The 9,758-nt window shown below is 49.3% G+C and overlaps 2 protein-coding genes across 3 annotated transcripts; one reads left to right on the top strand and one right to left on the bottom strand.

Annotated features, from left to right (window-relative positions):
• Positions 1-3,248: 3,248 nt before the first annotated feature.
• Positions 3,249-4,676, bottom strand: ALKBH2 (alkB homolog 2, alpha-ketoglutarate dependent dioxygenase; the record flags this gene model as incomplete). Its single annotated transcript, XM_082007719.1, has 3 exons — positions 3,249-3,558; positions 3,702-3,900; positions 4,472-4,676. 3 exons carry the CDS (start codon positions 4,674-4,676, stop codon positions 3,249-3,251), a joined length of 714 nt encoding a protein of 237 aa, XP_081863845.1.
• A 301-nt stretch (positions 4,677-4,977) lies between these two features.
• On the top strand, positions 4,978-8,365 carry UNG (uracil DNA glycosylase; the record flags this gene model as incomplete). Of its 2 annotated transcripts, none has more annotated exons than XM_082007855.1 (7): positions 4,978-5,067; positions 5,638-5,838; positions 5,910-6,005; positions 6,665-6,762; positions 7,192-7,280; positions 7,535-7,713; positions 8,225-8,365. In XM_082007855.1, 7 exons carry the CDS (start codon positions 4,978-4,980, stop codon positions 8,363-8,365), a joined length of 894 nt encoding a protein of 297 aa, XP_081863981.1. The 2 variants fall into 2 exon arrangements, with proteins under 2 accessions (XP_081863981.1, XP_081863980.1); XM_082007854.1 differs by having other exon boundaries at positions 4,978-5,070.
• Positions 8,366-9,758: the final 1,393 nt, after the last annotated feature.

The following is a 9,758-nucleotide window of genomic DNA, read 5'->3' as shown; positions in this document are numbered from 1 at the left end:
TGAAACTGTTGAATATGGTTGCATGTAGCATTGACTACAACTTTTAATGCTGTGATTTCAAGGCTGCTGTAATTGGTGTTCTAGACTTGCCCTTCCTATTTTAATGCTGAAAACTGCCATTTCTCATCAACTAGTCAGATATGTGCTGTCTGGCTTGCGGTTGAGCTTTAAAGCTTGTACCAGTTGCGACTGTGAGCTGAGATGTGCAGCAACCCAGGCATCCTTGTTAAGTTAGGGTATACACTATTGAATTAGGACTGGTGGGCACTTGTGAAGTAGTACAGCAGTCTGAAAAGACTGGCGTCACTGCATTACATACACAGATTGCCATATAAATAGAAGTAAGGTGTACTTTGCTGCTCTGGATTGTTTGACCTGTCAAAAAAAATACATCCCAAATAAAGCGTGGAGGGAGAAGCAGCAAAAATTACCTTTTGACTGCTTTTAAGTTACCAGGAATAAAGTATGTAGGCTATTTTTAGCTCTTTTCTATCCTTGTAAGCTTGGAGGAAAAGAAGACTAATTCATCAGACAAGCTTTTTCAGTGTAGAACAGCAATTAAGTTTTCAAATGGTAACAACTGTCTTAATAGTTTTTTAGGACAACTTTGTACTTCATATATTCCCATTGCTGCCCAAAGCTCAGAGGCATTCAGAGATCCTTAATGGGAGGCTCAAAACCAGCTAAAATAAGTGGTATTTACACAACTTATCATTCCAGAGTACAGATCACAATTCCTGCTCCAAGTAATGCTCATAGTACATAAAATAGTCTTTATAAATCCACTGACATACTAGTTCCTGAGAAGTCTCCCCATCTGTGCTCGGCTAGCAGTAGCATGGTTTTAACCTTTCTATTTTAAGTTACAGAAAAACAAGAAGAAAAAAAACCTAGAAGGATGCAAAATGCCAAAAATGCCCTGGCCATTGAACTAAGACCTAACAGACTTGCAGAAGGTATGAGAAGAAAGCCCTCCGGGGCAGCATGGGTGTGCAGAGGGAGCTCTGTAAAGCAGTGCTGGGTGTCACCTAAGGACGAACAGCGTGCAAAGCATCTAGCTCCAGCAGGTCCACTATTTGTGCCTCAGAACTTCAAAACATTTCCACTGCCAGCAGTGTATATTCTGCAATACCTATTCTCAACAGGGTCTGTTTAGAGTTTTTAACTGCATTTTTGTGAAGTTCATCTGAACGGGTCACTTTGTTTAGAAAGCGGTAAGGCTGGAGGTGGATCAGAACATACGCGCACAATGGACTACGTCTTAAACTCATCTGTAACAGGGACATAAAGCCACATATTAGCGCAAGCTTGCATGTTCAATACATTTTTCATTTCCTTTTGCATAAAGCTGCTTTCCAACAGGGGCCAGTTTGATGAGAATGAAAGCACCGTCGCTGTACAACACTGATAAGCCGCGCAGTTTCACTCAGCTGCAGATTTACTCTGAAAGCTTCCTCCAGGGCTATAAAGATGAGGGCTGAGTAGTCAGCATTTGTTCTAGGTTTCACTGTTAGGAAGGAGTAGGCAGTCTTGGCTTAGCCCTCAGTGTGAGGAAGGAAGCAAAGTGTCAGCACCTTGGTCCTGGTCCTGAGCTGTGCTGGATACTCCCAGCCTACTACAAGCATCAAAGACCTCTGCAGATGTTTGCCACCCAACCCTCACCTTTTGAAGTCACTGGGCTCCATGCAGGCACATGAGGCTCATCAAACGCTATTACTTGTTACTCAGAAGCTTTCCTGGTGGAGAAGGTGTTAATAAAATATAAAAGGTTAAAAAACATCAGATAAGACCTCCGAGATGACATCTCTCTGTTTGGATTACTCTTGTCTTACTTTGTGCATTATTTAAAAATGTATGATCCTATAGTCAAACCACTGCACTGCTGTTTGAAGTTGCATTTTCACTTCAGGTTATTTTTGTAACTGTACAGTAGCAATAAAAGAACAAACTTATTTAAAAAAGTAGCTGTTCACATTTGATAATGTCCTGAAACAAAGACCAAGCTATAAGCCAAACCGCATATGATATATTGCAATAGAAGCAGCACTTCACATTCTCTGGATAAGAAGCATTCATGCAGGAGCTCTTCATGCTCTACAACATTTTCTGGTAGTGGCAGAGGGTGGGAAGTACCAACTCCAAATTGTTTAGCCAGACATTAATCCCACAGCCCTAACAGACCTACCGTTGAAGGATAGAGCCTGTCACTCAGATGCTTGTGACCCGGTTACGTGGGGATCAGTTCACAGTCTCAGTACTTACCACTGCTTTATTCTGCAAGAGCTGCTGGCGACTTTTGATGGTCTTTCCTCATTTCAGCAGGATTCACTGTGAGCATCGAAGGTGATGGCTTTCAGGTAGTCAGAATGGAATCCCTAGGGATAATTATTTAGAAAAACAGACACTCTCAGAAGTGATAACCTTTCTCGCTGCATTGTCCATATAAAAGACACAACCCAGTCTTTCCCCAAAAGGCCATCTTATGCTCCCTGGTTTCTGTACAGACAAAGCACCTAAGGAAGAAGAGGCCCTCTCCCTGTGTGGTAGCCCCTCGTGCTTCCTCCTGCCCCACCACGCTACTGACCGGAAGAACCCAGCCCCCCATGTCAGCAGAGGAAGTAGAGCAGTGGAGGAATACAAGCAGACAAAACTCAGTGACTGTAAAACATGCAGCCAGCCATGCTGCACTCACTGTATTCGTATCTTAGCGCTCTCCTTTTTCTTGTCAGTCTCATTTGTTTGTATTTTATTAAAAAAAAAAACCCACACAAACAAGCAAACCATAGCTCATTGACAGAGCATACAAGAAAGTGTCACCTGTTGAACAGTATCAGCTTCCAGGCTCACTCTAAATGATTACATCTTGTTGTTTATGGTATTTATAAAGTATTTCACTGCTATCTCAAGGATATAGAGTATTTTGATATTTTTGGAAAACTGGCAAGATTAAGATCACTTGAGAAGAAACTTCCTCCTGAGCAAAACAAGGCTATTACTCATTAAAAATATGTATCAGCAGAACTACAGCAACATTTCACGGAGACAAAGTGTTCTTGGCGTTTAAGATCAGTAGTTGCAGTCTTTATTAGCAAGTCAGCAAGTATGCTATCTCTTCTCCTGGTTTAATTTGCTCGTCCAGTACCTTGGGTCATCAAAGACAGTATTTGAACGAGAAGTTAACAGTTATGTTGGGGGAGAAAGCTTCTGTTTTCAGAGTCAAAAAAACAGGTGCTTGATTGCTGAGTATTTCAATTCTTGGCTACAGCCATCACTTTCCGAAACGTGAGGTTGATTCTTGGGGCGAATACTCTCTTGCGGATGGGCAGGCTGTGGTACCAATACACATTGGTGGGGTACTTCATCAGCAGCAGGCTACCATGGGCTAGCTGCAGTTTGATGGGCTTAATGTGGCGCGTTGCATTTTTCCCTCTGGAATCGCAGTGCCTGAACACAAAGTCTCTGCAAGCTCCGAAGGACACCGACGCAATAGGACTGCGTGGAACCAGTTCTCGCTCATCATCTCGATGTTCACCTATGTGGTCCCCACCATCTTTATATCTGTACACAGAACAGATTCGTTAGTTCTTCTACCAATCCAATCAAATGAATGGCAAACAACTTGTCAATAACGAGTCAACAGCGTTGCACAAGCAATTTTTCATTTGAACAAGTTGCTTCATGCAATTGGAAATCAGACATACCTGTTAATAAGAACAAAATTAAAAGTATGTCCTGTGTCCAAAGCGATGCGGTCCCTGATACGGTTGAGAATTGGGATCCACGGCTTAGGAGAGAAGGTGACACCCGAGTAAGTGTATGTTAACTCAGGGTCTCCATAGGTCACCTGCTTCCTTGGAATGTCATGCCATTTGCCAAACACGTGCAATTTTGTCATTTCACCTGTTTAAACAAGAAATGAGAAGGACCAAAACCAACTCTGGATTACCTCTGCACATTTCAACATTCTCCTTGATTTTGGAGCTTCTGTGAATCTCCAGCGGCACAACAGAAACGAGGATGCTTATGACAGCCCAAAAGCTCATCCATGTTCAGGTGTTTCTGCCCCAACAAAGTCCTTAATGCTCCAGTTTGATGCTGCCTTACTATCCCCCTCAAATGGGGTGAAGGGGACTAGCACCCCCATCACATTCTGTCGTTGAATTAACGTGAACGGGGGTATCTCATATACCACAGCTACCGACAAACTCCCGTCTCACTTCCCGGACTACCCCGGTTCTTTGGAGACGTTAGAACAGGAATGAGGCTGCTCGGCACACACCTCAGGCCAAGCAAAACCAACCCTGCGGGATCAGGCCTCTGCTTGCACTTCACTCCTCAGGGCCCGTCTCGGCAAGGCCAGGCCCCGCAGACCCCCCATCCGGCAGCTCGGCCCCGGCCGGGCAACACTTCACCGGCCCGGGGCCGTGCGCGACACCCGCAGTTGGAAGCCGCGGCCCCCGCCGGCCGTTACCTTCGAAGTACTCCACCTCCTCCTCCAGCCGCTGGAAAATGTCGTCAGCCTCGGCCTTGCCGAAGAGGAGCCGGTAGTCACAGCTCAGGCCCTCCGCGCGGATCTCCTGCCGAGGAGGCTGCCCCGCGGCGGGCGCCTCCGGCCGGGGCCTTTTCCCGCCGCCTCCTGCCTGCCCGCGGGGACGTTTAACCACGTATCTGTCCATCGGCGGGGGGCTGCGAGGGCGCCGGTCTGACAGCGGGCGGTACCGGTAGCGCCTCCCTAAGGCAGCGCGGCGGCGGCGGGAAACCCCGGCGACCGCGGAGGGCGGGGCAGAACGAGGCGGGCGCGCATGCGCCCGGGCGGGCCGTGCACTCGCTCCCTCCAGCGGGCACCGCCCCCCCCCCCCGCCGCGCACGCGCGCGCTCTTGGCGCCAAATTCCCGTCCCGCCTCCTTCACCCCCCCCCCCCCCCCGGCTCGCGCAGTACCGCTGCTGCCGCCCCTCACCGCTGCCGCCTCCGCCGCCATGATCGGGCAGAAGACGCTGCACTCCTTCTTCAGCCCTGCGCCGGCGAAGAAGCGCGGCCGCTCCCCGGAGCCGGGCAGGGACGCTGAGGTAGTGAGCGGGGGGCGGTCGGGGGGCGGCTCTGTGTGGGGGTGGGCGCGTGCGTACGCGCGCGTGGGTGGCTGGGTGTGGGGGTGCGTGGGGGTGGTTTCTCGCGGTGCTGTTGGCCGTTGGGGTGCGCGGGGGGAACCACGCGCCGCGCGGCCACTTCCAAAAAAACCCGCGCTCCTGGCACGCCTGACTGACTTGCCAATCGAGGCCCCGCTCCGCCTCTGCCCAATGGGCGCTTGGTCCTGCCGCCGCGTCACGGTTGCTAGGCTGAGCGGATCGCCTCTAGCTGCGGCAAGCCAATAGGGAGGAGTGTGGTCTTTCCCGTTGACCAATGGGGAGCGGGAGTTTTCGTTCCCGCTTGTGGGCGGGATCCGCTCGGCGAGGCGGCCAATAGGGGCGGGCTCCGCCGTTGTTTTGCCGCGAAATACCCGCGTGGGACTCCGCCCCCTCCCGCGGAGGGCGGCGCGCGGCCGGGGCATGGCGGTCCTTCGGCTCCCGCTGCTCGGCCTGCGGCTGGGCCGCGGCGTCCTCCGCCCGCTCGGCAGCCGCCTCTTCGCTCGCTGCTCCCAGGTGAGCGCCGCCAAGAAGGCGAAGGCGGCGGGAGATGAGGCGGGCGAGGCCTCGCCGCTGAGCCCGGAGCAGCTGGACCGGATCCGCAAGAACAAGGAGGCGGCGCTGCAGCGGCTGGCCGAGCGGAACGTGCCCCCGGGCTTCGGGGAGAGCTGGCGGCGGCAGCTGGCCGGGGAGTTCTCCAAACCCTACTTCGTGCAGGTGAGTGAGGCGGGCCGGCCGCGGGCGGCGGGGCTGCCGCCGCGCTGAGCCCGCCCCCTCTCCCCCCGCAGCTGATGGCGTTTGTGGCGGAGGAGAGGAAGCGCTACACGGTCTATCCCCCCCCCGACCGCGTCTTCACCTGGACGCAGATGTGCGACATCAGGGACGTGAGTAGAGCCGCGGGGGCACCCATGGGTGGCTGGGCTCCGCGGCCGCCCTGCGCCGTACACGCTGGCTTCTCTTTCACCTCCGATGCTGCAACGCGGATTTATTGCTTTATCACCTTCACCGGCCGCGGAATTTCCCTTCAATACTTAGTTAGACTTTTGACCTTATTTCCAGTGTTACCAACTTAATTTTAGTGCTTGATATTTGGATGTCGTACATCTCTTCATGTTTTTTTTTTTTTAATCCATCTGTGATGGACTATAATTAAAAAAACAGTGTTTAATGCCATTGCTAATAAGCTGTGTCAAAAATATTGCAGCAAGCGTGGCATAAAACTAAAATGTGAGGAAATTTACTTGGAAAATACCTTCACAAGGTGTTTTATTGTGGCTCTTTGAAAATGTTGGTCTTCTGCACTCAAAATATCTTCATACTCTTAGCAGCAAAACTGTGTGATGTTAGTCCTTGGCATTAAAGAACACAGTCCCCACTGAACTTGTTTATAACGAGACGTCAGTGATTTAACTTCGGTTCCTGGGATGGGATTTTTTTTTTGTCTGTGTTTGTTTTAGGATAAAGCTCACTTATAAGCCTTTTTTCCCCCTCTTTTGGGAATGATACTGATTCTAATTCAGGGCTAACAAAGGTCTGCTTTCAGGTGAAGGTTGTCATTTTGGGACAAGATCCATACCACGGACCTAATCAAGCTCATGGGCTCTGTTTCAGTGTCCAGAAGCCTGTTCCACCCCCGCCCAGGTATGACGGCGCTCCATTTGCAAAATCCCTTTTGTTTCCAGGTTGGTTGCAGTTCTGTGTGTTGCTCACGGCTGTGAGCCAGGTGATTGCCATGAAATGTTGTGACTACTTAAGTTGGAGTTGTGCGTTGCCTAGGAGAAACATCACTGCCAAAGTGTGGGTAGTTCTATGTAGTTTGGTGGCATTCTGAAGAGCGTGCTGGATGTAAATTTGCATTTTCAGTTGTGCTGAGACCTTCTCATTAAGCTTCCAGCCAGACACACAACGGGGAGTCCTTGCTGCCCCTCTTCTACAAATGGCTTTATTATCTTAAATGATAAGATTAAAATCAATACTCTTCTTGTCTAATGTAAGAGCAGTAAGTGGTGCTGTTTGCTTTTATCTTTAAACATGCATATTAAAATAACTTCTGATGTTTTTTGTTTGCAGTTTAGAAAATATTTACAAAGAACTATCTACGGATATTGAGGACTTCACTCATCCTGGTCACGGTGATCTAACTGGCTGGGCCAAGCAAGGTGAATTAATAGATACTCTATTAATGTGTCTGCTGTAGGTGATAAAAAAAGCCTATCTAGAAGACAGACCCATGGTTGGAAATACTCCATCTGTAAAAGAGAAATCAATTCTGAACGCCTGTTGCTTAGCAGGTTACCTTAGAATGAAAATTTCATTTATCATTTCTCAGGGGAAGCAGTAAAAAGCAGTTAAGGCTTGATTTTTTTTTTTTTTTATTTTGTTGCATCCTCTGTGTATCTGTGGTGTTTGCTAGGAGTGCTCCTACTCAACGCTGTCCTCACGGTGCGAGCTCACCAGGCCACCTCCCACAAGGAGCGAGGCTGGGAGCAGTTCACGGACGTGGTGGTGTCCTGGCTCAACAAGAACTTGCATGGGGTTGTCTTCATGCTGTGGGGAGCCTACGCCCAGAAGAAAGGCAGCTCCATTGACAGGGTACACGTTTCTTCTCATCTCTTCCTGCTCACTAATTTTTTTCTGCAGTTGGGTGGACACTAGAGGGCACTTCCCTTACAGAATTGGGGTTTTCTCCCTGCTTGAACTCTGCTGTCAAATTTAGTTGCCCTTCTGGTCCAGCTTAGCCTTTGCCAGAATTAAGCAACAGAAGTGGAGCAAATATAACCTTCTGTTGTCAGAAAAGCCTCCAGCTGAGGACAGAACTGTCTTTTCTAGGAAAAGGCTCATAAATAAGCGTAAACTTTCTATTTAAGACTACAGCAGTTGAAAAATGGCCAGGGTATTACTGCTGCTTTACGTAGTCTGTCCTCCTCTGGTCAGTGGGATAAAAGTCTTGGCCCTCGTGGCCACTTCCTTGGGTCCTCAGGCTGGTGGCTGAGGGGGTGCAGGGAGGAGAGCACACCCGCTTGGTTGGGCAGAGGCAGCCAGCCTTGTCTTGGGAGCCAAAAACATGCAAATCTAACGAGCTGTTTCCTCTAATGCTTTGCAGAAACGCCACCACGTCCTGCAGACGGTTCATCCCTCGCCCCTCTCTGTCAACAGAGGGTTTTTCGGCTGTCGGCATTTCTCAAAGACAAATGAATTGCTCAAGAAATCCGGCAAGAAGCCCATCGACTGGAGAGCGCTCTGAGCTGCGCGCAGAAGCTGGTGGGGTCGAATGGTTGGAAGCAGCCCCCGTTTCAGAAACGAGAGAACGCCTGAAAAACTTTTGGTGACCTGAGAATTGCTCTTTGGATGTTGATCAAGGAACAAATGACCGAACTTTCAGATGTGTTTATTTTTTTAATGGTTTTTAAATAGCAGATTGGAGTGTTACATGGAGAACTCTGCTGTTTGAACAGGTCTCAACCTATTTTGAAGCAAAGGAAAAAAATTTCTACATTAATTTGTGTTTGTTGTTGTAATGGGAATATATTTTCAGGCTTTTGTGAAGGGATGTCAATTCTTACAGGTGAAGCTCTTCAGCTTTTCTAAATACCCTGCCGTGCCTCCTCCCACTTTGTTGCCTCCTGCTGCTCAAATCCAGATTTCATGTTTGGGGGGTGTGGGGCTGACAGGAGAAAAGTCAGATGCTTTTGGGTTTTGCTTTTTGCTACAGACTACAAGATTTATTAGAAATATGGCCTGTATGTATGAAACCTTGGCATGTAGAGACCAAGTGTGTTACTTGGTGTATCCATACTCTCAAGATTTCAGGGTTAAACCCTCCAGCAGCCGTGGGGAGACTGTGACTGAGGCTCTGGTCGTGCTCTGAGGTTTTTGTTGGCATTTAGAGAGGAAAACTAAGTTTTTAGATTCTTACTGGGTGTGTTAATCACTTGGATGGCAGGTGAGCTGTGATACCATGAACTTCGTGGTACCTGCTGGTGGCAGCAGCGAAGGTTTATTCATCAAGGTCTGCCAATTGATGGGTTGATGGATGCAAGTTATTAAAGATCTTTTAAGATCTTAAAACAGAGGGATTTTTGTGCTTTGCCTTCACAGGAGCAAATCGAGGTTTCTGGCCACTGCTGAAAATAACTGTTGGGACTTGAGGATGGAGACAAGGTTGGACTTGGCACTTCTGGGTTTCTAGTCCATATTTGATTTCATAATTGCTTTAATGGAAGTGAAGTGCCTTCTTCATTGGGAAATAACATCGGTTTTTATAGAATAAGGCTGTGAACCTTCCTTCGGTATTTGCTCCGATAGGTAACACTAGTACAAGTGCAGTTTACGCTTTCTGTGGCTGTGTTGTATTTTGCGTGTCGTCCCCCGTCCCCCCCCCAATTTTTTTTTTAAATAAAAATTACCTTGTTGATGTTGTGTTGGGATCTTAGGTCGGTAGGAGCAAGGGAAGGAAGGGCGCCTGAGGCGAGGCCTGGGGGCCTCCCCTGCTCTCCCCGGGGAGGCAAAGCCGCCGGTGCCGGAGCTTCTTGTCCCCAGCACGGGGTGCGGGGCCAGGGCACCTTTGTCCCCCAAGGATCGGGTGTCCCCGCCTGGGCCGAGGCTTCGCCCCCCCCCCCCCCCCCCCCCCCGGTCAC

The sequence above is a fragment of the Phaethon aethereus genome, assembly GCF_964289735.1.
Source record: "Phaethon aethereus genome assembly, chromosome: 17".
In the NCBI taxonomy this organism is placed as follows: domain Eukaryota; kingdom Metazoa; phylum Chordata; class Aves; order Phaethontiformes; family Phaethontidae; genus Phaethon; species Phaethon aethereus.
This window is presented reverse-complemented; position numbering and strand designations above follow the sequence as displayed.